Source organism: Colletotrichum fioriniae (assembly GCF_027942845.1).
Source record: "Colletotrichum fioriniae strain IMI 355084 chromosome Unknown scaffold_8, whole genome shotgun sequence".
NCBI lineage: Eukaryota > Fungi > Ascomycota > Sordariomycetes > Glomerellales > Glomerellaceae > Colletotrichum > Colletotrichum fioriniae.
The window spans coordinates 225985-253124 of NW_027076844.1; the positions used below are offsets into that span (position 1 = coordinate 225985).

General features: G+C 54.1%; 10 protein-coding genes across 10 annotated transcripts; 7 read left to right on the forward strand and 3 right to left on the reverse strand.

Moving 5' to 3' along the window:
• Window positions 1–1044: 1044 nt before the first annotated feature.
• On the forward strand, window positions 1045–2583 carry AFG1 (ATPase; the record flags this gene model as incomplete). The annotated part of the gene is made up of 3 exons (XM_065757855.1): window positions 1045–1123; window positions 1185–1635; window positions 1704–2583. The coding sequence occupies 3 exons, from the start codon at window positions 1045–1047 to the stop codon at window positions 2581–2583; spliced, it is 1410 nt and encodes a 469-aa protein (XP_065613378.1).
• Window positions 2584–3024: 441 nt separating this feature from the next.
• N0V96_006881 (uncharacterized protein) lies at window positions 3025–3843 on the reverse strand (the record flags this gene model as incomplete). The annotated part of the gene is made up of 1 exon (XM_053192350.1): window positions 3025–3843. One exon carries the CDS (start codon window positions 3841–3843, stop codon window positions 3025–3027), a length of 819 nt encoding a protein of 272 aa, XP_053050114.1.
• A 1615-nt stretch (window positions 3844–5458) lies between these two features.
• On the forward strand, window positions 5459–6783 carry LAP1 (Leucine aminopeptidase 1; the record flags this gene model as incomplete). The annotated part of the gene is made up of 3 exons (XM_053192351.2): window positions 5459–5647; window positions 5709–6452; window positions 6511–6783. The coding sequence occupies 3 exons, from the start codon at window positions 5459–5461 to the stop codon at window positions 6781–6783; spliced, it is 1206 nt and encodes a 401-aa protein (XP_053050115.2).
• Window positions 6784–8218: 1435 nt separating this feature from the next.
• N0V96_006883 (uncharacterized protein) lies at window positions 8219–9193 on the forward strand (the record flags this gene model as incomplete). The annotated part of the gene is made up of 1 exon (XM_053192352.1): window positions 8219–9193. The coding sequence occupies one exon, from the start codon at window positions 8219–8221 to the stop codon at window positions 9191–9193; it is 975 nt and encodes a 324-aa protein (XP_053050116.1).
• A 1021-nt stretch (window positions 9194–10214) lies between these two features.
• Window positions 10215–14419, forward strand: N0V96_006884 (uncharacterized protein; the record flags this gene model as incomplete). Its single annotated transcript, XM_065757856.1, has 3 exons — window positions 10215–10494; window positions 10545–11395; window positions 11519–14419. The coding sequence occupies 3 exons, from the start codon at window positions 10215–10217 to the stop codon at window positions 14417–14419; spliced, it is 4032 nt and encodes a 1343-aa protein (XP_065613379.1).
• Window positions 14420–15513: 1094 nt separating this feature from the next.
• END3 (endocytosis defective- protein) lies at window positions 15514–16853 on the forward strand (the record flags this gene model as incomplete). Its single annotated transcript, XM_053192354.2, has 3 exons — window positions 15514–15753; window positions 15829–16063; window positions 16129–16853. 3 exons carry the CDS (start codon window positions 15514–15516, stop codon window positions 16851–16853), a joined length of 1200 nt encoding a protein of 399 aa, XP_053050118.1.
• Window positions 16854–17520: 667 nt separating this feature from the next.
• N0V96_006886 (uncharacterized protein) lies at window positions 17521–19029 on the reverse strand (the record flags this gene model as incomplete). Its single annotated transcript, XM_053192355.2, has 3 exons — window positions 17521–17742; window positions 17842–18618; window positions 18913–19029. 3 exons carry the CDS (start codon window positions 19027–19029, stop codon window positions 17521–17523), a joined length of 1116 nt encoding a protein of 371 aa, XP_053050119.2.
• Window positions 19030–20860: 1831 nt separating this feature from the next.
• Window positions 20861–21350, forward strand: ACB1 (acyl-CoA-binding protein (ACBP)/diazepam binding inhibitor (DBI)/endozepine (EP); the record flags this gene model as incomplete). Its single annotated transcript, XM_053192356.1, has 3 exons — window positions 20861–20957; window positions 21041–21108; window positions 21201–21350. The coding sequence occupies 3 exons, from the start codon at window positions 20861–20863 to the stop codon at window positions 21348–21350; spliced, it is 315 nt and encodes a 104-aa protein (XP_053050120.1).
• A 173-nt stretch (window positions 21351–21523) lies between these two features.
• N0V96_006888 (uncharacterized protein) lies at window positions 21524–23206 on the reverse strand (the record flags this gene model as incomplete). The annotated part of the gene is made up of 3 exons (XM_053192357.2): window positions 21524–21942; window positions 21995–22772; window positions 22832–23206. The coding sequence occupies 3 exons, from the start codon at window positions 23204–23206 to the stop codon at window positions 21524–21526; spliced, it is 1572 nt and encodes a 523-aa protein (XP_053050121.2).
• An 830-nt stretch (window positions 23207–24036) lies between these two features.
• Window positions 24037–26565, forward strand: N0V96_006889 (uncharacterized protein; the record flags this gene model as incomplete). The annotated part of the gene is made up of 5 exons (XM_065757857.1): window positions 24037–24485; window positions 24547–24728; window positions 25203–25228; window positions 25295–25380; window positions 25428–26565. 5 exons carry the CDS (start codon window positions 24037–24039, stop codon window positions 26563–26565), a joined length of 1881 nt encoding a protein of 626 aa, XP_065613380.1.
• Between the last annotated feature and the right edge of the window lie 575 nt (window positions 26566–27140).

A 27140-nucleotide genomic window follows, 5' to 3' on the forward strand; every position in this document is an offset into this window, starting at 1 on the left:
CGTTCCCTGGTCGCTCGTCGACGTCTTTAATGGAATCTGCTCGATGAGCTGTCGGGAATAACACGATTCTTTGCCTGTCTCAATTTCCTTGAGACTCTAGGCAATAGGACAAAGTATAGGGAAATTTGAGAAAACAAGGCCTTGAAAGAAATATCCAGCACTTGGAGCAATGCTTTCAGGTCGTTCTTGGTCAGTGCCCATCCTCTTCTCAGATGAAAGCTCGGGAGAGAAAGAGACGAACTGGAAGTCAGATCATGGCCTGAGCGTCACCCTAAGGAATCTCACCTTCGGTGAGCCACAGCCATCGAGTCAATCAGACCGAAGTCGGCATGGTCCGGAGTTCGGCATCTTTCGGCTTCCCCACAATCAAATTTACGGCGGATACAGGCCTCAGGGCCTCTTACAGGTTCTCCACCGTCTCTCAGTGCCAGTGTCAATTCGGGCGCCAGTTGTGAGAGCCGGCCGCGGGCAGGCAATAGCGTCATTTTCTCCAGTATCTTTTACCGGCCGACCAGTCTATTTTTGTTGATTTCACACAACAACTTCAATCCCACGAGACATCTCCGAAGCGGCTTGGTTTTGTCCCTCAACACAGCGACAACAATCATCTCACAGCGCGCGCATGCTTGCAACATGCATTTTTCTTGTCGATACCCATAGACCTTTTTTTTATTTTATATTTGACTTTTGTTCATCTTGGTCCCTCTTGACCAGCTACCATGCGCCGTGCAGCTGCATCCTCATTTCCCCTCCGCCAAGTGGGCGCATCGCTCAACGGCTCTGCCGCCACAAACCGAGGCCTCACGCAGCAGGCCATCCTGCGACGCTCCTTATGCACAACTTGCCTTGCTAGCAGACACATCACCAGCGCTAGAAGGTTCCGTCCATCGCCGAGTATTCTTACGCAACAAACCAGAAATGGGGGCCAGAGGAGAACGGCATCGGCGGTAGCGACAGCGACAGAGGGAAACAGGGGTGAGGAACCAGAATCACCAAAAGAGTTTGGTGGCGCAAGAGAGGCTAATGAGAAGGCAGCCGCAAAAGATGACCATGGCCCGATACAAGAATACGACCGCCGAGTTGACAACGGCATTTTGCGCAACGACGAGCATCAGAGGGGCAAGTTTGCGCTCCCTGTAGCCGACATTGGCGGGTGGGGAGTATCACATGCTGACGACGGACAGGTATCATCCAGAGCCTCCAGCACCTCCACGACGAGCTGGTCAACTACAATGCGCCCGAAGTGAAGCAGCCGACTCTCGAGTCCATCAAGCCCGCAAAGTCCATGTTCGGATCCTGGTTCGGCGGGGGAAAGGCTGCCGAGGCCGCGATAGGAGCGATCCCGAGCAACCTGCCCCGCGGGCTGTACCTCTTTGGTGACGTCGGTAGCGGCAAGACGATGCTCATGGATCTATTTTACGACACGCTGCCGAGCTCCGTCAAGACCAAGACGCGCATCCACTTCCACAACTTCATGCAGGATGTCCACAAGCGGCTACACAAGATGAAGATGCAGCACGGCAACGACGTCGATGCCGTTCCCTTTGTGGCAGCGCAGATCGCGGCGCAGGGCAATGTTCTCTGTTTTGACGAGTTTCAGTGTACCGACGTAGCAGACGCCATGATTCTGAGAAGGTGAGCTAGAACGGGAATACGCGCGCGAAATTAGGAACATGTCGCATACTGACGCCCTGGGTGGTCAGATTACTAGAAGCGCTCATGTCACACGGCGTCGTACTGGTCACGACATCGAACCGGCACCCCGACGAGCTCTACAAGAACGGCATCCAGCGAGAATCCTTCATCCCCGCGATCAAGCTGCTCAAGAGCAGGCTCCACGTCATCAACCTGGACTCCCCGACAGACTACCGCAAGATCCCGAGACCGCCCTCGGGGGTCTACCACACCCCGCTCGACGCGCACGCGACCTCCCACGCCGAGAAGTGGTTCCGCTTCCTGGGCGACCCGGAGAACCCGGAGCCGCACCCGGAGGTGCAGAACGTCTGGGGCCGCGAGATCCACGTGCCGCGCGTGAGCGGCCGCTGCGCGTGGTTCACGTTTGACGAGCTCATCGGCAAGGCGACCTCGGCGGCGGATTACCTCGAGCTGGTGCGTAACTACGACGCCTTTGTCATCACCGACTGTCCGGGCATGACGTACCGCCAGCGCGACCTCGCTCGACGCTTCATCACCTTCATCGACGCTGTGTACGAGTCGCACGCGAAGCTGGTGTTGACGACGGAGAAGCCCCTGACGGAGCTGTTCGTCTCCCGCGCCGAGCTGGAGGAGTCGCTGGAGAAGCAAGGGAAGAAGGACGAGGCCGGACAACAGAGCGGCGACACCGCGGCGGCGACGCATCTCCTGGAAGACCTGGACCACAATATCGACTCCATCAAGGGCATGTCGGGCCTGTTCTCGGGCGACGAGGAGGCGTTTGCGTTTGCGCGCGCGCTGTCGCGTCTGAGCCACATGGGCAGCAAGGAGTGGGTTGAGCGCGGCATGGGGTTGGAGCAGCAGGGCGGCAAGAAGGAGCGCGACGACTGGGCCAAGGTCCGGAGTCGGCAGATGGAGGACAGCATGTAGAAGCGAGCGTTGTTTTAAACGTGAAGGGGACGGCATTTTACCCGTTTGACCACCCCCTTTTCGGCTGGGACGCTGCTAGCTTTGGGCTGCGTCATGGCTGTAACCGTTGGGAAAAGGTGGCTCACTTGCTCCTTATATCTTACCCGGCCCAGGTATTTATGTGGTGGCAGGTGCCAACGGCCCCCCTTTTCGTCTTTCTCATGAGCGTTGGGTTTGTTTATGATGCTACGGCAGTTCTGCATTTACGGGAAACTCGCATATCTCGGCCGAGAGGTCTGTGTATATAAATCATCCGCGTTCGAGAAATAATTCCTCGACTCAGTCAAGACCGCACACCTCGTTGGTCGGCATTCACCTCACATTGTCATTGTTTGGCCAAACTTGCTCTCGAAGGTCACAAATATGTGGAAAAATTATTATGATTGTATCATTTACGGCAAACTAGTAAATACCAGGAAGCAGAACCCAGGGCACTTCCCTCTTAAAGTCAACCCACTGCTCGCCGTACCTCTTGGAGCAGTACTCATTCAACGCCGGCACGCCGCGCGTTAGGAAATCAACCGCCTGCCACACGCCCATGATCGTACCCCCGATGAACCCGGACGCCGCCATGCAGTAACCCGCCCTCCAGAGCGCGTACCCGCCGTAGTTGATGTGGCGCGCCAGCTTCCAGAGCCCACCACGCATGACTTTACCCTTGTTCTCGGGCCGTGCCTTGAACTGCTTGCGCTGCCACTCGGACGCCGTCTCGAGGAACATGCCGACGCCGTAGAGGACGCTTCCCAAGACGACCTGGTACGGCAAAGAGGTACCCGGGAAGTCACGCGGGGAGGTGAGGACGGAGGTGGACGCCGCGAGGAGGAGGAGGGAGTTTGCGCTGTTGACGAGGGTGTTGTAGAAGCTCACGCCGGCGGCGGATCCGGGAGGGAATTCCTCGGCGGAGAGGCCGACGAGCCAGTAGGCTTGTTTGACGAAGGAGCCGACGGACATGCCGAGGAGGATGAGGTGCGGGAGCGGCAGGTGGAGGTCGTCGAGGATGGCGACGCCGGTCGTGGAGAGGGCGGCTACGTTGAGGGGGATGGTGTTGATGCCGATTTTGGCGAGGGCGGCGGCGCCCCAGCCGCCGGCGACGAGCTTGTATTGGAAGAAGGGGTCGAGGCCCCGGAGGCCGAGGAAGGTGAGGGTTCCGGGCACATTGGACTTTTTGACGCCGCGTTTGATGAGGTCATAATTTGGTTTCTCGGATTTGGAGGCCGCCATCTTGGAAGGCACCACTCGTTCGTGCGCAATTGAGCTTAGATGGATGTAGTAGGGCTGGTGTTCGAGATGGCTAGATTCCAAGGAATGTCGTTGAGATATATCGTGAGCCTGTCTGGCTTGGCTCACAAGGTCGGACGAATGCAGGAGGAACACATGCAGGTCATCTCACTAGGAATGCGCGGGCGGCTGCAACCAGCGCTTTATACACGCGGCGGGGATGCGCTTGGGGAACCTGCGGTTGCTCCCCTCATGATATCATTTACTGCCTGAGGATGGAAAGGAACAGGTCCAAGCCCGGCGTCTGTTCGCTCGTTCAACGTTGTCGGGAGTTCGGGATGGGACTCCATGTTGTATAGGTAGCGGCTGTCACACATGGTAGATGTTTGGTGTTCAGACGAGCTTAAAGAGGTAAGTCGGTACCGGTGTCCGATGAGCACCGAAGCGCCCCACGAACGGGATGACGGGCTGCGGGCCTTGAAAACGGGTGATACCCTTTGTGTCTTTTGTGCTGACAAACCCACCTTGTGGCATGGGGCTGCGATTAACCATGAACCATGATTTTAAAGATATTACGACAGGATATCAGCATGTTTTGGGTGAGGAATCGGGCCACTGTCGAGTATCCAGAGAGTGCCAAACTGCAGAGAGGCCCCCCGCGACCCTCCAACGGACCAGATGCCGAGTCCGAGACACAATGGAGCACATAGACCCGCTCCGACGCGCTCTAGCCTCCGTGAGCAACGAGTGCGGGCAGCCCAAGGCGATGCGGAATTGGCCTTCCCCAGGCGCCAACCCAAGTACATGCGACCACACCCGTTGGAGAACTCGAGATCCCGTCCGCTCTCTCCTAGATAAACCAGCGAGGGCCAGAGTAGTAGTCGGGTCGGAGACGACCGTCGAATGCCTGGTGTTGCATGGTTTCTTCTTTCCTTTTTTTGGCGGGAGGGAATGAGGAGTATCAGAGTGACTGACGGCTGAGCATCATCAAAAGGTGCCTGCGTTGATTGGCTCGCTGAGCCGAAAGCTGCTCAGTAAGGTAGGTACCTTGGAGCTCTCAGTCGGGTCATTCCCGAATGGGATACCTTAGCTGGGCTTGCCTTGCACAACCAGGCTGTGTCAGTCCACAATACACAGTCGGCCGGAAATACGTTGCGAAGCAGCGAAACTGAGTCTCGTACGGATATCATAGCAGTGGTCACTTTTACCTGACTGTGTATAGATGACGACGAAGGAACCGTTGAATCAAGTAAGGCACTCCAACCAAAGGAAGACCTTGATTAGGTAAGACACCTCATCTGTTCCGGCCTAACGGACATCCGAGGTACGTACCTAAGGCAAGGTACCCGCTTGCATGGAAGCATTGGTGGCGTGCCAGGCACCCAGGCAACCCGCGGGGAATGTGTGAGGATGGATTCGAGACAGGGGAGCTTGCCGAGCTGTCGCAGACCTGCTGACGCTTAGCTAGGTACCTTATCTTATCTAGGCACCTATCAGTGCTGCCGACATGACGCCAGCCATCTTCCCGTCCCCTTCAACAACATTCACCTGAATACCTCTCACACCTCCCACATCATCCCCAGATTGTACTATCACACAACCATACTATCCATTCAAGATGAAGGTCGCCAAAGCTTTGCCTCTTGCTGTGCTGGCCCACTCGGTCAGCGCTCGCTTCGTTGCTGAGGAGGAGATCAACCGTGTCCAGCTGTATCCCGCCGGCTCCGAGCCCGAGAAGTACCTGATCGAACTCGCCCCAGGCAACACTCGCTGGGTGACTGAGGAGGAGAAGTGGGAGCTTCGCAGAGTATGATTCCCTCATCGCCGCTGCTTTTACTTGCCGGAAGTGCTGATGTGACGTCTTGCAGAACGGAAACCGCTTCTTCGATATCACCGACCACAAGGAGTTCGGCGCAAATCGCCTCCACACCAAGACGAAGAAGAGCGTCTTCCCCGAGAAGTGTCGCCTCCAGGACAAGGTTAAGCCTCTCATCAAGGACCTTGACAAGAAGGAGATCCAGACCAACCTGGAGAAGTTCACGAGCTTTCACACCCGCTACTTCAAGTCCGACTACGGCCGCCAGTCTTCCGAATGGCTTCTGGCTAAGCTGAATACCATCATCAAGGACGCCGGCGCTGACAAGCATGTCTATGCCGAGGCCTTCCCCCACACCTGGCAACAGAGCTCTATCATTGTTACCATCCCGGGCAAGTCTAATAGCACCGTCGTCATCGGTGCGCACCAGGATTCTATCAACCTGTGGCTGCCTTCCATTCTCGCCGCACCAGGTGCCGATGACGATGGCAGTGGCTCCATGACCATTCTCGAAGCTTTCCGCACCCTCCTCAAGTCCAAGGATGTCGTTTCTGGCAAGGCCGACAACACCATCGAGTTCCACTGGTACAGCGCCGAGGAGGGCGGTCTTCTTGGTAGCCAGGCCATCTTCTCGTCTTACGAGCAGGATGGACGTGACATCAAGGCTATGCTCCAGCAGGACATGACTGGATTTGTGCAAGGAACGCTTGACGCTGGAAAGCCTGAGAGCGTCGGTGTCATTACCGACTTTGTTGATCCCGGCTTGACCGGCTTCATCAAGAAGGTCATCGTCGAGGTAAGTCATAATGAACTCCAATAGGTGCTAGCACAAGGTTGTACTAACAGAACCATAGTACTGCAAGGTTCCCTACGTCGAGACCAAGTGTGGGTACGCCTGCTCCGACCATGCCTCTGCAAGCAAGGCTGGTTACCCATCCGCCTTCGTGATCGAGTCCGCCTTTGAGGACTCTGACAAGCACATCCACAGCACCGACGACAACATCAAGTACCTGTCATTTGACCACATGCTTGAGCACGCCAAGATGACCCTCGGTCTTGTGTACGAGCTCGTTTTCACCGACTTTGCCGCTCTGGAGAAGCAGGGCCAGGTTTCCGAGGAGTTGTAACTGGCTGGATGAATGACGCATATGCACGATATTAGTTACGATGCTCTACGTATTTTGAATAGATGATGCTTTCATGCGATGAAATTACGTCTCATCACTCCCGCCCTTGAAGTCGCTTGAATGACTAAATTGCCCTCAAACGCTCTTGTTCTCCGGCCCATTCACGGCAGAAGAGTTACTCCATGGAGCCGAAATGCGGGCTTTCTGTAAGCTCTTCCATTCACCGCGTGTAGTCAGTCTTCGCTATGAAGAGGCGGCCCCATCATCAACGGTGCGTTGATGTTCATCTGGAAAGAGGCACTCATGGGCGAGTAGTGAGATGCGGACAATATTTGGTTAATGTTATGTTTCAACTGCGAACAAGTTCACACAAAATTTATTTCTGATACCCCATGATATCCTCATACATTTATCATCGGATTAGATTCACTATCTGAACTGTCTTGTGAAGATAAACGGCAGTGCCTTTGGTTTACAAGTGCGTTTTGGTTCATGATATGCTTACATGCTGCATTCAGTCACACAGTTGATATCTCAGTGAAGGCGTTCGCTCAACGAAGCCGTCAGCAAGTGGTCCTGGTCGCCCACTGCTGTCTGACTTTGCGACAGAACAATAGCACATTTTAAGCTCTCAATGACTTGAATTGACTCGGTGCCAAGAGACAAGTTGCCGTTTCTCGGGGGCTGCGTGTAAAGATGGCTTAAATAAGCTCTCTAGAACCAATAGGTAAGCTACCTGCATGAGTCGCCTGGTTTTCCATTCATCAAACTAGCTGCATAGGGCCCGCCCCAAGATGTCTCTCGGCTGCAGTCTTGCTCTTGGTCCTAGGCTTACGAACCTTGGCAGGTAAGGAAGGTACCTAGGTAAGGTAGGTACTGGGGCGATGTCACTGACGTGCATGCGGCGGCAAGTAACCATTCCATAAAGGTTCTGCTCTGGGGAAGCGACGTTGGAATTGGGACTGACACATGGTTCAGTTGCTTCCAGCACTTCTCCGATGGGTCTAGGCTACAGAGTGGGGCGGTTTTGTACAGACGCCCGCCGCACAGGGGGTCTAAGCTCGCTCCGGCCCAGTCTGCCGATTCGATACCTCCTGCAAACCTGCAACCCAGATTCTGTACTTTCCTACTCCACCTCTCAACTTTACATCAACATCATCCAAACCACCACCGCTTCAGCTCAACGTCTTATCCTTTTCGATTTCACTCATAACAGGGCCCAGCACGTTTCTTTGCTTTCCATTGCTTAGCCTGATCAAATTTTCGGCAATCTGTCTCTGCATGTGTGCCAAGACAGTATCGGCAACATACGAACACTGCGGACAAAGGCAGCTTGCACTGCTTGCCTCGAGTCAGTGCGTCTTGCACACCCGCAACGAAACACATCTCATTGCCGACTGCTTGTCATTAAACCCCGCATTGAGCATCAGCAAACATGGAGGAACCCCAGGAGCCGAAAGAGCATGCAATCGCCACAGCTCCATATAGTCACAGGCCCCCCAGTCCTCCCTATATACCCATTCCCATGACATTTGCTAAGGGCAACGCTACTTGCGCCTTTACCCCCTCATTCAACAATGTCGATGCCATGCGCCTCACAAGCGAAGATCTCCGAATCATAACCCGGGACAAGACGCAGACTGCCACAGACAGATCAGTTGGCTGGAACTACGAGGCTCGACGCAAGGCACAGACGCTCCTGGACTTCCTCTATCTCGGCCCTTTATCCGTTGCTCGTGACGAAGCTTGGCTTGCCAAGGAGGGAGTCACCATGGTCATTGTTACACGACATGCCAGGGTGGCTCAAGCTCGACTGATGAGTGTCGACAAGGTCGCGCAGAAGCTCGGCATGCAGGTCGAATACTTGGACGTCTTGGACAACTCTGAACTGATCCGCGGCTTCCCAGAGGTGGTGAGAAAGATCAATGGGCATTTGATCGATGTGTATCGTAGTCAAGTCGTGGGTGCACAGGAAGGTCGAATGGCAGTCGACGACGAAAGCTTTAGGAGTGGCAAGATTCTTCTTGTTTGCGAAACAGGCAACGACCGGTCAGCTTTCGTCGCTGCAGCTTACATCATGACCATGTACGGAAAGGACATGATCTCTTCCGTGCAATTTGTCTCCATGCAACGATTCTCTGCCAACTTCGACGAGGATGGAAAGAGGATGCTACAAGCATACGAAGATATTCTCAATGCCCAGAGAAGCGTCTCTAGTGTGACCAGAGATGTTCCTCGAGCCGGCCAGTCGCAAGGATACAGCGGCAGAGGCGGCAAGCGCGGAATCGAAACGACCCTTGACGAAGAGGACAGGCAGGGCGGAGGATATGAGACATTCGCTGCGGACCGCGAGCGGTACCAGGACAGGGACAAATTTGCTCCGTTTCGTGATCGCGATACAGTCGCGTAGGGACGGCTTCAGTCGATTGCAGACACCTGGAGCCGAAGAGATTTGTAGTGGAGGCATTGCATCATTGGCTTTGGCGTCAGCAGGAAGACCGCCATCAGCCGGCATTAGGAGCAGACTCATCGAGGGGAATTAGAACTTTGCTTTGGGAACATGGATAGGCGTCAAAGGTGTCAGTCAGTATACCCGTTTCAGTCGGCAACGACTCTCTTCTAGGGCAGTTTAGACCTGCTTTCACCATTATCAGAATCCAGCATTTACACGGTCTCAAATAACGCCCATTCCTAAGATGATTCGTTGTGTAGATACGCTCTGTATAAAAGTTCACATACAATGAGTATAGTCAGAAGTATGAACACATGACCAACGAACATGTTGGTCAAATCGGTGCCATGGACTTTTACATCAATATGAGTTGTTTGTACTTCTGTTAGGTCAGGTCATGAGTTGTTCTTGTCCCATCCTTCATATTTCCTCAGTAAAACAATCATCGAAAGGATGCGGATCCTGATACAGAGGGAACCAGTTCTCTGTGCTCATCCTCAGGACAATTATACCATGCCATCGGGACAGACTGACCCCCTGGGCCAGTAAACAAGCCTGCAGGAGGCTCTCCCATGGGGAGGGACTGACCTCCGGTGAACCTCAGGTCGCAGGACTCATCTCATCTCACCTCACCCTACACCCAACCCTTCCACGACAACGAGGAAGGAGCAACTGCCTCATTATTTTTCCTGAAGAGCCCCACTGCTCCTTCTTCATACATCCCACTCACCAACGCGAGATTTCTGGTCAAAACAATCTCACTTGCCTGTCAACAATCCATCTTTACACACTCACACAAATCTCTCTCTCTCTCTCTCTCTCTCTCAACCCACACCTCACTTTCCCACTTCCATTTCACTTTACCTCACCCACCACCATTCCGAATTGATCACACTCACCATCATCAATTCTTTTGTGGTCGCTGCTACTCTCCCAATCCGCTCCCAGCGGAATATCGCATACTAATACCCATCGAAAGATGGAGGAAGCGGGCGGCCGGAGGCGTGCGCTGCGGCGCTCGACTCAAGCAGTTCAGAGGGGAAGATACCAGGAGCCGTATGCGCTCGGGGTTCAAAGGCCGGCCTGGGTTCACCCAGACCCGGTCTTTGACCCCGGCGCGGCTCGTTGGGCGTCCTTCCCAACCATTCCCCTGGACCAGCGCGGTCCGGGGGACGAGTATGTGGAGGCAAGAGACCGGGGCGAGCTGGACGCCTGGCTGCGGGAGCAGAACCCCTCCCCCGAGCACTTCAGTGACAACGGTAATTACTTCTTCCCCCTACTCATCGTATATCCCGCTGATTATCTGCAGAGGAGGAGGAGGAGGAGGATGAGAGGCCGGTGGGCGTGCGTGAGGCTAAGGGCGAGGGCGAGGGCGAGGACGAGGGGACAAGCATGGACTGGGGCAGCCCAGAGCCTGGGGAGGTTGAGCCCATTGCCTGGGCTCACCTCGGCCACGGCGCCCAATGGGTCTTGCTGGAGGTCATCTGTGAATCAGAGACTTTTGCTTCGGCAACCCGGGCTCTGGGCCTCACCACTCCAGAGGTCATTGACTTTGTTGTGGTCTATATCCAGTACCACCGCCAGGTCCAGGAGTGGGCGGAGATGTGCGACAAGATGCACGCCTCTGAACTCCTCGACCTGATCCATGGCCAAGTGCCCCCGAGAGACGGCATGAATGTTCTGCACCAGCCGGATCTTCCCACTCACACCATCAAGCCCAATGAGTACGAGAAGGCCTGCCAGTACTTGCGCCAAATTGGATTAGGCGAGTGCATTCAAGCACTTGAGAAGTGCCGAGGGATATCAGAGGGCTTCCTTCAGATTCCCATCGAGCGAGAGATTCTGGCCTCCTGCATTGCCATCCTCGAGAAAGGCAAGAGTGGTTCGGATTTGCACGACATCGACATTCCTCGTTACAATGGACTGCAACCTTGGCACAATCAGTTCGACGAGAAGCACTACGAATTGGTGAACCTGGTGATGCATATTCAAGCATACCTCCCTCACTTGGATCTTACGAAGGGCAGCCAGGCGAGCACATCGTCTGCAACCAATCCGACAGAGCAGCACGACCCTCCTGCATCAGAGTCAGCGAGTGAGCCTCACAATGCCGGACAAGTATACACTCAGAACAACCCAATGTTTGGCAAGAACAACCAGGTAAGATCCTTCTCATTCTTTCGTCTCCATGTCTCCCTTTGTAGTTCATCCGTTGTTCTTGGCGTGAACCTCAGTGGCTCTCGCCTTTGAAGTTAAGACGAGAACAAGACTAACAGTCAGCAGTTCGCATGGGTCTTTGATAACTTGGACATGAACGAGCTTTACAATCCCACCGAAGTCCACAAGTATCGCAACCGTCCCACTGTCTCGTATGAGAGCTCCCAGTCTGCTGCCGATGGCAACCCTGAGGTCACTCAGGTGCAGGAGCATGGTCAATATGAGGAGCACCCGCTTCTCGGTGATCAAGTATTCGACGAGGCATCCCACGAGGCTCAAGACAACAATCTGCCGACTGTTCCCTTATTTCCTTTTGAAGGACTCCTACCCGAGGCAGAGGAGCTTATGCCCTGCCCTTTCTTCGCAGAGCCAGAGCTGCCCGTGGACCATACCCGCAACTTTACGAACCCGCCTCTCCCCGTATTGCAGGCTCATACTGATGGCCAGTTGATTCCACAGAGCGCAAGCTCGGCGGTGCCTCAGCCCTTCATTTCTTATATAGATGAGGTGGACCCCAACAGGAAGCCTTCGGACTCACCTGCCTACGAATATTTCCAGTCAGCTGATTACAGGCAACATCTCTACAGCGGAAAGCCCGATTGGTACGTCGATGAGATGTTACTTCCAGTTGTCCGACCGGAGATGCCAGCTATCCAGGCGACCTCTCATCAGAGTGTTGCTCAGGAGGCCAGTCATCAGGAGGGCAACCTTGAGGCGGACGCGAATATCGACTCGAATGCCAACTCAAACGCGACCTCCATCGCCAACCCTCACGCCAACTCGAATGCCGACGCGAACGCGAACCAGAGCACCAACCCGAACGCAAACTCAAACATGGACCTTTCGCATCCGATTTCGAGCACCGATACGTCAGAAGTCCCTGGCGTATCTGAAGTCTCTGGCGCACCTGCGATATCTGGAGCCTCTGCGGTCTCTCAAGCCCCCAATCTCTTCGAAGCCCCCAGATTTTCTGCAGTCCCCAATATTCCCCAGAGCTCTACATTCGCTGAGGCGTCCAAGATATCTAGAGTCCCTGGAAGCTCTAAGATATCTGCAGCATCCACAGCAAAAGAGCCTCGCTTCGCCTTGAAGGCTCCCATGCTTCCAGACCAAGAAGAAATCACTTTCTACAATACCCCTGCGTTTGTCGTCAGAGGCTCGCGCCCGCGCACTGTCATCGATCTGACTGATGATTCTGCTAGAGGTATGGCTGGTACTCCTGCGAGACCTATGGTCAATACCCCAGCGAGACCCGTGGTCGCTCCTCCCTCGAGACAGACCAACACAGCCCGAACTCCGGCTATGCGCATGGATAGTCCCGAGGCTCCATACACCAAGACCTCTACCAAGCCAACCCGCAAGCGCGCGGCTGATGATAGCGATGGTGACTACGTTCCCAAGCCCAAGAGAGCCCGCCCTTCAAAGAAGGCTGCGGCCGTTCCGCAGACTCTGCCTCAGCCGCAGGTGATGGGTCCTGATGGAGTACTCATACCCAGCAAGCGTGGCCGAGGACGTCCTCGCAAGTATCCCAGACCTGAGGACATCGCCGCCGCGCAGGCAGCTGCGAATCAAGCTGCTGCGAACCAGACTGCTGCGAACCAAGCCACGGCGAACCAAGCTACGAACCAGGCGACGGCTATGCAGACCCCCGCGAACAGTTCTCCCGTTCTGAACGCTGCTACACCTCCGGCGAGCAACCCAGTTCTTGGCACCGAGCCAATGCTCCCGCAGGCGGCCAAAGTTACCGCGGCGACTCGGAGACGTCGAAGCAAACCCAAGACGAACCAGTCTACTGAGGGCAGCCGTCAAGCTAGCGTTGGTCAGCCTCATATGCAGAGAATTTCCCAGTACCAGGACAGAATGACGCCAGTCTCGAGATACAGCAACGAGCCTCAGAACTCATACACCGACTTCAGAGCTGACGTTCGTCAAACGACAAGCTACGAGCGAATGCCCGCGTCTTTCATTTCTGAGATTCGGCCGTCTGGTACTGATTTGAGTCAATCCTCGCTTCCTGGAGCCTATGAGCCTTTTAACTCGTACGATTCTCTGGCGCCCGACTTCAGAATTGGTGGTGTTCGTCAGCCGATAAGCTACGAGCGTACGCCTCATCATTCTTCTTTCGGCACACGTCCATCTGCTGCTGAGCCGCGTCAGTCGTCGACTCCTAGAGCCTATCAGCCTTCGAACTCATACACTGCTATGGAGACCGCATCCACAGAGTATGGTCGTCGTCAGCAAGAAATTCAACAGCGTATGCCCACACATTCTGCCCCACGCATGCAGTCGTCAGCTAGTGAGCTGCGTCAATCCTCGGTCCCTAGTCCCTATTCGAATCCGAACCCATTCTCTGCTTTAGAGACCGATTTCACAACTCACGGTCGTCAGCCGGGAAACCAAGAGCGTATGCCCACGTCATCAACTTCTACGACGCAGCCGTCTGCTACTGACTTGCGTCAATCATCGCTTCCTGGAGCCTATCCTCGCCCTCTGGCACCTACACCTCAACCCGACATCGAGATCCTAGAGCCCTCCATGCCAGCGGTAGCGCCCGTTATGAACCGCTCGTCTTTCCAGCAAGCATCGGATCATACTGCCTCAAGCAACTCTTCGAGCCAAGTCGATCCCAAGGCCCCGGGACCTCCTGTTCAGGACAAGCTTGGCAGGTTGTTCCCTCCTCAGTATAAGACATACGAGGAGTTCTGGGTGAGTGTTCCCGATGGCGCGGACTATGCCTTGAAGATGATCGAGAAGGGGTGGCCTTCTCACATCGCTATGCAGCTTGCCCGAGAGCGTATAGCTATGAACATGGCTTCGTGGCCTAACAGCATCTACTCGCTTCACTACAAGCCGAATGCGGCGCCAACCCCGTTCCCGGGTGTTACCGCTAGCATTCGTAGAGAGATTGAAGCTGAGAAGGCCGCCGCTGCTCAGAAGCGCAAGGACAACGACCAGGCAGACAAGTGATTCGGCAGACGCCCTTGCTAGCAGAATCCGGCAGCGACCTAGTAGCGTCGACGAGCATCAAAGCATCAAGAAGCGAAAGGTGGCAAGCCTGGCTTGACGGCAAGGATCCATCAGTTGCATTGCGGGACATACTCTGCCTAATATGAGGCAACATAAAAGAAAAAAAAGCACAAAAAAAAACACCATTACAGCAGAAAAGTTGACCAAAGATGCTAGATATGCGACCATCGCGTCTCCTGGTTTGCAAGAGCTTTCTTGCTATATCGATCGTCTCTTCTCTTGCTTCTTTATATTTTTCAACAAGACAGGTTTTGGTCTTCGTTGCGTATCGCGCTCCCACTAGGAGGGTTTGCTTTCAGGTTTGGGAAGGACTCAGGATTCGGATGGCTTTCTCTTTGGCTCATACCTCTATGGATGGCTTGCAGATGACATTGGTTCGGAGTATGATACCCATTTGGGATTCGGGAAGTTTTTCTTGGGGAAAAGGCCCCTTAATTTTGTTGAGATACCCATCGCATCAGTGCGATTTCTTGTGAAATAGAAAAATATCAGGTTGCGCAAAATGACGCCCACTTTGATTCGTGGTGCAATTAATAACGGCCTCATGAGATGTCGTTGAGCCGGGCCGTCAGAAATGCCACCAGTATTATGTAAGTCGGCGATGAGCTAAGTGAACAGGGATTAGTGACGGCGAGCTGTGGGTCGACCTTGCATCACCGAGCTTCCCTCACCGAGCGCACGCTCAGACAAGTTACAGAAGCACTGCCTCCCACTTCCAACCCGCCGATTACCCCAAATCCACATCCTTGGCCGAGCTCCCGTCCCACGCGGCCTAACGACGATCCACTCAGCAACAACGACACCTCTCCGGCCAAGCCCTCACCATCTCCGGTTCACGAATTCTCAAAGCCTTCGTCGAATTGCTTCACCAAGCAGTCTCCAGAGACAAATTATCTATCAGCGCACCGCATTTCCCGCCACACGAACTAGGACCGAGCAAGCTCGATAGCCCCCAGCCCGGCCCCCTTCGCCAACCTCCGTCCACCGACGCTCTCCTCCGTATACACGAGACACATCTACACATACCGCACACCATGGCGCCTCCTCGCATCGAAGCACAAGAAATCGAGACGTATTGGAACATCTTCTCCACCCGGACGGGCGGGGGCCAGTTCCTGACGGGAGAACAGGCCGCGCCGGTGCTGAAGAATAGCGGCCTGACGGACAACCAGCTCGAGAGGGTGTGGGATCTCGCTGACGTCGACAATGATGGAAATCTCGATTTTGAGGAGTTTTGCGTTGCCATGAGAGTCATTTTCGATATTCTGAATGGCGTGAGTATACCTTGAGTCGGATGTGCAGTGAAAGAGAGAGTATTGCAGAGGTACTAATCGCATTCGGATGGGCAGGAATACTCAGATGTCCCGACGACACTCCCCGATTGGCTCGTCCCAGAGTCCAAGGCACATCTTGTCCAGGCGAATCGCGCGCTCACAGGAAGGCAAGTGGCGTTTGAGCAGGTCGACGACGATCCAGACTCGCCAGGGCTGAAGGACGGATTTGACTGGTACATGAGCCCAGCGGACAAGTCCAAGTACGAGTCGATATACCAAGAGAACCGGGATGCACGGGGACAAGTAGCATGTAGGTTCACTTGTGCGAGCCCCTTCTATGGCGGTTCGCTTTACTAACGTTGCATTCGTTCATAGTCACTGCTCTCGAGGACCTCTACGAATCTCTCGACGTCCCCGACACCGACATCCGCTCTGCCTGGAACCTCATCAACCCCTCAGCCGGCCCCTCCATCAACAAGGACGCCTGCCTCGCCTTCCTCCATATCCTCAACAACCGCCACGAAGGCTTCCGCATCCCACGCACCGTCCCTGCCTCTCTGCGCGCTTCCTTTGAGCGCAACCAGATCGACTACCAACTAGACAACCAGACTCCCGGCGCCTCCCGATGGGCGACAAAGGCCGACGACTCGACGGCGACGGGCCGCAAGGCCAAGTTTGGCGACCAGTACCTCACCCGCCTGGGCCGCAGCGGCTTCAAGTCCAGCGGAACCGACTTCTCCACGGCCAAGACGGACGACTGGGAGGAGGTCCGCCTCAAGAAGCAGCTGCAGGAGCTGGACGAGAAGATGGCCCGCATCGAGGCCGACGTTGAGCGCAAGAAGGGCGGTAAGCGCGACGGCAAGCCCGCCCTCGTCAAGCGCGAGCTCGAGCAGCTGCTCGACTACAAACGCAAGGAGCTCAAGGACCTCGAGAGCGGTGCCGGTAAGGGCCAGGGCGGCGGTGGTGGACTGAAGGGGGTATCAGATGATTTGCAGACGGTCAAGGAGCAGGTTGAGGGTCTCGAGACGCATCTCGCGTCGCGGCAGGGTGTGCTTGACCAGCTGCGGAGGGAGATTGAGGATGAGAAGTCCAGCAGATGAAGATGAGAGAGGAAGAGGGAGAGTGAAGGACGGAGGGAGAGGAAAAAATCCAAATTTGACAGCGTCTTCTTCTGGTGCAGGGCGGGCGGCTTGCTTAGGTTATCTTTTATATGTTGTCTTCTTCCGAGGTAGGGATGATGGGCCCGGTCTGGTTTGGGTACCCCTTTCTCACGTCCAATTCAGGGAGTTATTTTTCCATCTCTACGCATATTCTACGTGCATGTAAGACTATAATGTTTGCCGTTCCGCTGCTTAGATCAATGAGATGCAGAAGGGGGAATTGGAGGGGGCTTGAAGTTGAAGACTGTGCTTCCAACAGATAGAGAACAAAGGTTTAGCGGACGATGCATGGGAATTCAAGTAATGGATTTCTTTCTCAATCTTCCTTTGGCGACCTGTCTCTCCTAGCGACAGCCCGGAGTTATCAGGACTGGTGAGTGACCATAACGCAGCCCTAAATATGGAAATGGGGGCTAGAAACGGTTCAGATGTGGTGAGAGTATTGAGACCAGACTATTAGCCACGTCTCCGTGCGTTGTAACAGATTATTGGAATAGAACCGTATAAGTGTAATTACATGAATCAGAAACACCTCCAAATCGTGCGCCCTGCTACCAAACGCCGAAGCCGTGCTCCTGCATCTTGATTCCGGCTCGCCATCACGAGCTCACCACTGGCCACCGTTGGCATACGGCACGGCCATGGGCAACCCCAGGTTCCGGCTCTTGACGGCCCAGATCATCAGGGAGGGAGCCTTGACCCAGCCGATGCGGCCCGCGCCGCGGCTGCGACCCGTGGCGCAGACGTAGACGTCGACGGGCATGCCTTTTACGACGGCTTGGTCTTTGCCTTTGATTGCGAGCTCAATGTTCTTTACGACGCCGGCGGCCTGATGCGATTGGTGAAAATGTTAGTCATGTATAAGAGTATAGGGGAAAAGCTGCGAGAGGGATAGAGAACAGGGGAGAGCTTGAGGGATGTGACGAACCTGTTTATCCGTGAGCATGAAGCCCGCCCTCGGAAACGAGATGATATCCCCGCATGCCCAGACGTTCTCGACGCCCTTGACGCGCATGTACTCGTCCACATTCACATACTTGCGCTCATTAAGCATCCCGGCGTCGAGGTACTCCGTATTCGGCACGAGGCCCATGGTCGGCAGGTACAAATCCGTGCGGATGACCTCGCCGCTCATGAGCTTGACCTCGGTCTTACCGTCCGGCAGCGGGCGGGAGTTGGCGACGCGCGCGTGCTTCCGGACCTGCACGCCGAGCCGCGTGATCTCATTCTCGACGGGTTTGGCAATGGAGTCGCCCGCGAGGATCTCGTCTTCGGCGGCGAGGAGGTGGACCTCCTTGTCCTTGAACTCGAAGCGGATCTCGGCGGCGACTTCGACGCCCGTGGGACCCGCGCCCGCGACGACGATGTGATTTGCGGTCTTGACCTTTTCAGCTGTCGCGTGGAGGAGGCGGAGGGTTTCTTCGTGGGACGTTGAGGATTTCCACGGCATGTCGGGGGATGCGGCGCGGGCGCCGGTGGCGAGGACGAGGTAGTCGTACGGTAGGGACCTGGGGCCGGAGGCGGTCGATACGAGGGCGGATTTGCGGGCCACGTCGAGACCCGTGGCGGTGCCGAGGACGAATTCGAAGGATTCCTTCGGGTAGGATGCAAAGCCGGGCTCGATGGGCTGGAAGATTTGGTCATCTTTGACGATGCCCGGCACGATGGCGCGGACGGAGCCCATGTTCCAGTAGAAGTGAGTTGTCTGCCATTTTATCGTCAGCCCTTGCGCAACTACTTTTCCTTCCGTTTCTGTTCTTTCCAAGCCACTTCCCAATCTTTCGTCCTCATATAGCTCATGATTCCTCATGTGTTTTGGATCCCCATGAGGCAGAGGTGACATGGAGTGTGGGTCGTCCGCAACTGTCTTACGCCGCCCCCACGGGCCTCCGAAGCTCGGTGACACGCCCAGCTTCTGTAGAGGTCGTCCGATTTTGAAAATTCGAGAATGCTCAAGTAATTTGATATATACCAATCATTGTGTAGGAAAGCCTCTCACCTTTGAAACCAGGATCACTCTGAGGTCCGGCTCTGTTTGGCGTGTGTACTTGAGCAGACGATGAGCCACGGCCAGACCGCCGTATGCGGCGCCGAGGACGACAACAGTCTTGACCATATTGACTATTTCTTGTTCCAATTCGAGCTCAAGCAGACTATGTGCCTCTCAGTATTGGTGAGATGAGCAATGGGCGAACAACTCGTCTTGGTGGAGCTAAAAAATGGTATCAGTCGAGTCGTCAAAGTGCTATTTGTTGATGGATCCTTCAAGGAGCTGCTGGATATCTTCAAATCAATACACACCCTTTACCCAGAGCTGCGAGGCGTCTGGTATTTATTCTCCTCCATAGCATGCTCGGGCCCGGAATACATCAAAGCCTGGTGGCATCCTTGCGGCATAGATCCTATGCCCCTCTCCATCCTATCTCACAAAAGTCCGGATACGCGTCCCCTCGCCAGGTTGCGCTAATGCCAATGAAGAACGCGAATTGGTGCCATTAGTATTTTTGGTCTAGGTTTCAGTCTCAAAGTCCGTGCCGTTTGGGTAACACAACATGTGGTTGGTAGGATGGTAGGTAGGTCAGACACAAAAAGCACTTTGGATTGTTCATGTCCGTCACTGAGTGGGGTGGGCCTGTCGATCCCCCGTTGTCCGTTCGGCTTTCCCCACGCCCAGACCACGCATATGACGGATTGTCATTCGACGAAGTTTGCACAGTTGGTTGCTGCACAAGCAAACAAAAACGAAGAGACGGAAACAAAAGGTTGAGCTTCGGCCGGAATCGCTTCATCGAGAGCCGGTCCAGGTTCGGGAACATTGCTGGTGGTGTAGGGCTTGTTGACACCATTTGCCATTCCCAGCGATGTTTCCTCGCGCTGTGTGTCCTTGTTCGCGTCGATAGCTATTCGAGCGAGCTTCATTCAATGCATACTTTGGAGCCATAATCATCGGGCCCGAGTGTAGCTGTCATCCCCGATTCGTCCAATTCGAATCAGCCGTTTGGTGCAACATTGTCGATGGAGGGACACGTTCGTTAGTCAGGGGGGAGAGCGATTTCGAACACCCTCCCGGAGAAAACCAGCCATCCTTTGGTCGATGTAGTCAAGTTGCTCTAATTCCGCTCGAGGCACGAGCCATGCATCCTATCAATATGTAGATTTGCGGCTGGGAACACTTCAGATATTGGCCCATCATATTTGCTTGAAGAGACGCGCATCCTTGCAGAGTGCGATATCAAACCTGGGGAGATCAAGCGCTCGGATGTCCTTATTTGCAGCGGGCGGCTGCTTGGCTAGATGCAAGACATGGCTGGCAGCAGGCGGACGCGCAAACAGTTTGCCAGTCCTGCCGAGTGCCGTGAGCACGGTCGAACGGTTAACGTCGACTTTAGAGGCTGCAGGTCGAGGGAAGATGCTGGCGGCTGCTAGTGCCTAGGTAGCTAAGCATGGCACTGGTGAGCATTTCCACTTGGGCAGAGCAATTCATCTTCTAAACCGATCAGGCTGGTCGTTGGATCAGGGATAGAGTGACAGTTCAATAATGCTCCGAGCAGCTTCGGGGACTTGTTTAATCAAAGGTAAGAACTCGACCACTGGGCCGACGTCACGGAGACGGCGGCTTGACATTGAGCCGATACTACTCCAAGGTTGTGGCAATCCACCCAACTCACATGTGGCGGTGCAAGAGGTCTGAAAGGTACTCCAGAAAAGGTGCAAGGTGCAAGGGCCGACCCAATGACAGCATCAGCTGCCCCGCGCATATGAGCATATGATGAAGCGGGCGTGTGGGACCTTCCTTGCTAACCCCGCCAAAAGGTCCAACCCTTTCCTCCGCCTCCCAACACTGAGAAGCTCAACAATCCCTTTTCCTGGATATAACCTCACTTACTACACAAACCACGCAAACCTCTTTAAACCTTATACCAAAGAACCCCCTAAAAACAAACATCATGTCTGCCCCTCAGAGCGAAGCCTTCAAGCAGGCTGTCTCCGACAGCAAGAAGCTTACTTCCAAGCCTGGCAACGACGAGCTCCTCGAGCTCTACGGTTCGTCGCTTCCCACAACCATGCCCTCCACCCCTGTTACCTCGGCTTCTTTCGTAGCTAACATATCATGATGATGAACATAGGCCTGTACAAGGTCAGCACTGGCGAGGACATCTCCAGCGCCCCCAAGCCTGGCATGTTCGACCTCAAGGTACGCAACACTAACATCTGAGCCGATTGAGCTCCCCATACCCGAATTTGGCACGTGATGGAAAGCTGACGGTTGGTTTGCGTGCGTTACAGGGCAAGGCGAAGCAGAGCGCGTGGCAGAAGGTCGTCGACGATAACCTCACCCCTGAGCAGGCCCAGGAGAAGTACGTCGCCCTCGTCAACTCTCTCAAGGAGAAGTACGGCTACGACGCCAACAAGGAGCCCGAGGCCGTCGGCGCGTAAACGCGCCGCACCCCAACACACTGCTTTCTGACGACCATGAGAAACGACAACGGGTTGATATGGATTAGCAATGGCTTCCTTTTGCTCGAGTACATGCCGAGCATAGAAGCGAGGATCAATATAATGATACCAACGTCGACAAGAGTCACATGTGAACAAGCGCGCGGGTAGACTCAGTTCTCCCATGCACCCCAAGCTCTTCCCAGCCTGTCCGGTTCATCATGGGCCATCGATGCCACCCAAGGGATCTCGTCCTTTCCATACGCTTGAAGAGGTAGGTTGTAAGGAATACGCAGGCCGACCACCGGTTCGCCGTCCCCCGCATCGTTTGGCGGCATGTCTGTTTCGAATGTCCCCACCATGGTCGCTTTGTCTGCGATAAGCGAAGGCCATACAAGCACTCCGACTTCCCACGAGGCGATCCTGACTTCCTGCGATGCACTTGCCGCTTCGCCCCACGCTTGTTTGGAAATGTTGGCAGATGTGACCAGGGCCCAATCTATCGACTTTTCACCGTAGCGAATGTATGTCTTGATGTGAGGTGCTGCCCGTTGTCTGCCGGCTTGTTTTATAACTGAATCATCGCTCAACACTATGATATGTTAGTTGTGTGTGGATGGATATGCTGAGACCTGTCACCCTACCTTTGCCATGAGGCGAATCGTTTGCCCAGTGACAGAAGATGGGCCGGAGGTATGTCAATTGCTTCGCCTGTTGCTGTGACTGGATCTTGGTGTGGATTGATGCTCCTGAAGCATAGCCGTCCAAGCTTTGCCTAATCTCGTCCGCGGTAGGAAAGACGACCTTAAACGTTGACCTGGGTGTCGTAAGGGATTTGTTTTTAGATACGGCTAGGGAGTCGAAGAGGCACCTCTGGAGCCAGCTGTCAGTAGCCCCCAAAGTAGCAATGGATGATATCTGAATCGCAATTTCAGACTTCCCTTCTTGGACCGGAACATTGCGTAGTGCTCTTTTGAGCGCTGGCCATCCCCAGGTTGTCTGTGAAGTGTCGTGAATCGGGTGACGGCCGGGAACGCTGGCAATGAGTGTTGCACGCACACTCGAAAAGTCGTACTCGCGCAACTTGTCAACCAAGTCTATAAGGATTGGTCTCCGTGTGTTGTACGCTCTGAGGTAGCTGAGCAGATCGTATTTGAATCTTTCCCCTGTCCCGAACTGATGAGTGTCCGCTGAGTCGTCCTCGTCAACGGCCTTTTTCGGAAGGAGTGGCAGGATAGGTGATCTCCAGACGGCATTGGTCATATTCGTCCAGTCCTTGGCGATCATGTTGGCCGTATGTATGATCACTTGGGCTGAGTCGTCATGCCGGGTCAATACCATCATCTTCGTGTGGTGAGTGCCAAACATCTCCGGCATGAAAGCCCCATGCAGCTCAACATTGGGATACGCTTCTGCCTCTTCCTGTTCAATGTCAGCGTTCAGGTCCGTCCAGTGGCTTGTCCTGGTCATCGTCGGCTGACCTGAAGGGCTATACGATTTGGGTCTTCTCTCTTCCAGAAACCGTGAATGACGTGAACCTTGACTAGGTTCTTGGTGTCCTCGTCAAAGTGGCTCATGAGAAAGTGTATGTCGTGCAAAAAGTTGAACTCCCAACACTCTGCGATCATGGGATCGCCCAGAATGTCCGCGAGGCCGACGCAGTCACGGTTGGCAGCCTCGGGGAGATCTCGGATGGTCGTCAGCTGGAACGGCGACTTGAGACGTATTCCTGGCTGTTTTCTTTTCATGGGAGGGCTTATAGGCCGGTTCAAGGATTCAACATGGTCTGACTGAGCTGTTGGCGCCGGTCCTTCCAAGTCTTCGACACGTCGCTGCCGTTTAGATGCTCGCTCCATGGCGGAAAATGGTATTAATACGTGATCGTGTGCGGCATGTCCACGTGGAAGAGATTTTGTTTTAGGCGAGCTGGTAGGTAAGTAAATCGCTTGAGATGGATCAATGGTTGAGATGTTCTGAGGTGGGCGGATAGAAGCAGCGAGGTGCCAAATTGTTGCTATAGGCAGGTGGCTCCGGCTTAGATCCGTTTAGGCACATAACCGCCGCGTGCTAGGTCTCTGCGGTTACTTCTGTACCAAAAGAACCACGAACCAAGCCAAAACTTCTTGGACTGCATTTCCAGTCAAACAATTGAGTGACATATCTTGGTGGTGTAGAATTAAGAATAGCTATCCAGGTATGATTGTGGCAAATTCCAAAGCTACGCTTTGTCCCTGTGGCAGTCATAAACGAAGTCAGCGCAGCAGGGCAGTGATCGCGCCGCTTTTGGAGTGCGTTTGCTATATTCTTTCACCTTGGAAGTACGACGCCAAATCGGTTCTTCTCTCATCTGAATGCCACAAGATTTTTTACCAGATATGTTTTACTCACAAATAAATTGAGAAAACGGCTCAAGCAATCTCTCAAGCATGGCCTCTCTCCTGGCCTCGGGCTTGCTGACCCGTGATGTGATAGGTTGAGCTTTTGCCTGCAAGCACCTACACTGCCTCCGCCGTATTGATCCCATTTGGGCCGGCTTCACCTTTTCAGAGAAGATGGTTCGTCGAAATATTCCAGCTGATATGCGGGCAGGCTGAACAGGCTTGGCATCCTTCCCACTCACGCCCTACTTCAAGTTTGGCGGTGCATACATGCTTCCTCTTTCATCCCCTCCAGTGGTCAACTCAATATGGATCCTCTTTCCACCGCCGCAAGCATCGTCGCTTTGATACAAGCATCGGCGGCGGTTGGGAAAGGAGTGAAAATACTCCTCTCTCTTCGCCATGCTCCGACGGACTTTTGCGAGCTCATTGACGAACTCACTTCTCTCCAGGACGTTATCGAGCAGGTCAAGAGTCCGCTTCAGGAACTGGAGAAGGGAGATGTTGCTCTTCCGACGTTGAACGTAGCTCCGACATTGGCTCTGAAACATGATCTAGAGAGCATACAAGAGGAGCTTCTAGCTCTGTGCCATCGTCTCACAGGGACTAAGTCCAGCGATGAAATGAGCGGGCAACTTCGCATCTCAATGTCGAGGTGGATTCGGGAGAGAAGCAATATTGCCAAGCTGAAGAGCAAGGCAAGCAAAACCAAAGGCTCTTTGAACCTTTGTTTTGGCGCTCTCATCTCATTACAGAGGTAAGTGTAAGCTGACTGTCAAAGGCGAGCACTATTCAGCGAGTCGCTGACCTCGGAATAGTTCTCATCACGCCAAGGCTATATTCGAAATCCGCCAGCTCGTTGAGACCTCTTTCCAGGTTTTGGAAGAGGAGGGCAGGGTACATCGACAGATGCAACTCATGAGTCAAGCCGACTTAGACGATATCAAGGCATCTCTCAGCCAGATGTGTGGCAAGACCCTGCAACCAAAGGCGCTGCAAGGTAGAGACCAGATTTCCACTGTGACTAGCAACAGCCCGTGCTACATGAAGACCGGAGGCAGCCCATCTCTGTCATTCCAGAAGCCAGCCGACCAAAAATGCACATCATATTGCAAATGTCAATGCCATCGCCACTCTAGGCTCCAGACACCGACATGGTTACGCTCGATATTGGGGACCCTCTTCCTCGAATCCAACAGAAAGTCACTGCTAGGGCCCAGAAAGTGCGACCTTGAGGCGTGTGCTGGAGCACCAGATTCGACACGGATGATATACATCTTTCCCCAATGGCTCCTCTTGCGTGCCCTCTTTGTCGCTGCTTCGCGGGACAGTCTGACCGGAATCGGCTCTTCGATTCACCTCCGCGTTCCACGACTAGTTCCACGTGAACAAATGATATCGATTGTGTATAACTTCGACCTCGAATGGATAAAACGGGGAATCATCAACTCAACGGTACTGCCGACAGATGTAGATGAGGATGGGAACTCTCTTCTGATGGTACGTCTGTGATTCTCACTATATGTAGATCGTGCAATTTCCTTAACCTTATTATAACTTTGTCAGATATCGCTACGCGACGTCAACTTGACGCTTTCGGAATTTCTGGTCGAGCAAGGATGGCCGTTGCATACCGAGAATGTTACTCGTTGGTAAGCTAACTTGATCCGGTACCGTAATACTCGGTTGATGGTTCCAGGTTGACCCGTCTCAGGACCGCTGCCAGCCGTTCTCGTATACTCTATCATGCCGCGAAGCAAAGCCGGATACAGTCTCTCAAGCCCGAGCATCGTCGAATGCTCGAGCAACTGACGTTTTCTCAAGAGGTCGAAACATCATCCTTGATTCACGATGCGATGCTCGGGACCGTCCCGACATATTTGTCAGACGCAATTACACTCGCTCGGTCTGACATTGACAGCTTGGATAGCTACGGATGGTGTCCGCTGCACTGGGCAATCTACCTGGCCGATTACGCTTCGTTCGATATACTACTGTATCGCGGTGCCTGCATTGAGACGACCACCAGGAGCGGGTGGACACCTCTGCATTATGCAGCGCGATATGAATCTCCTGGTTCGGTGAGGATGACTAAAGCTCTGCTCGACGCTGGTGCAAACATTAATGCCCAGATCGACAACTACCGTGGGTCCAGAGGAGAGACCGCAATCATGTTCGCATTCGACAACCCTGATGTTGTAGACTTACTACTGCAGAGAGGAAGTGCTTTGGTGGTTGAAACCGACACAAATTGGGTATGCCCGCTCTCGTACAGGGCTCGTCGTACAAGTAATGTCGCCCGTTGGGATCCGAGAAGAGCCTACTGGGATCGATCTCTCGACCTGCTCTGCAACGCCGGCATGGACCTCAGCGTACCGTCCAAACAGAGGGGGTTCGAAGGCAGAACACCTATTCACGACACGATTCTGTGGCGGAATGCAGCCTTGTTGGAGCTCCTGATCCAGCACGGCGCCAGGCTCGATGCCGTTGATAAGAACGGATCCGGGGTGCTTCACTTCGCGGCCCAAAGTGCCAACCAGGAGCTCATTGACATCTTGAGCGATGCTGGCATCCGCGGGTTGAACCCTGATCAAGCAAACGCGGCTGGTGATACTCCAATGAAGATCATGACTGCCAGGCTTTATGGCAAGGAAGACTCTAGACAGCCGGGCGAGACGGTACCGACATTCGACGAGTGGTTAGCTTTCAAGAACATATTGGAAGAGATTCGAGAACGAAATCTCGAGGACTTATTGTTGGGACCTAGATACATGGGCATTGTTGATGATATCAGCTCCAGCGGAATTTCGAGCAGCACCAGTGACGATGTGGATTAATTGTTGATTCAGCTAGAGCAAAATGAAAAAGGAGGTCCAAAAATCATTGCAACAAGAATCGAGCATATAAGTACCATGGCGTTCAGGGTCCTTTCGTGGGTTTGAGAAGCCCCGAGCTTTGGGTTTACTCCCCCTCGTGGGATGCGATGACGATCCGCACGTGCCATTGGAACGGTTCTCCATAGCTTTCGAGTTTGTTGCATGGCAGTGCGTGGTGCATGGCACGCGTGGTGAGATTTTGAAGTGGCGATCCGAGATGGATAAGCAGCATTCTATTCTTATCGCAATCCAGATCCACCTCGCTGCCGCCCCAAGATGCAAGATTGAACTTTGCCCAACTTTTGAATGGCGAAATGAACCAATGTTTAGTGGGGGCAGATTTAGCAGGCAGGCAGCTGGCACCACAAGTTCCCGCAGTTCTCCCACACTCTCCGCTTCCCGCCTGCCAGGCTTTGCCAGGGTGCCAGGGAACACCAAGAGTGGACAGCCAGCTGGAGATTGACTGGAGACGGTGGCCTTACCCAGAACACGCACAAAGCGTCCGTTGTTGCCCTAAATCTAAGGCAGTGATATCT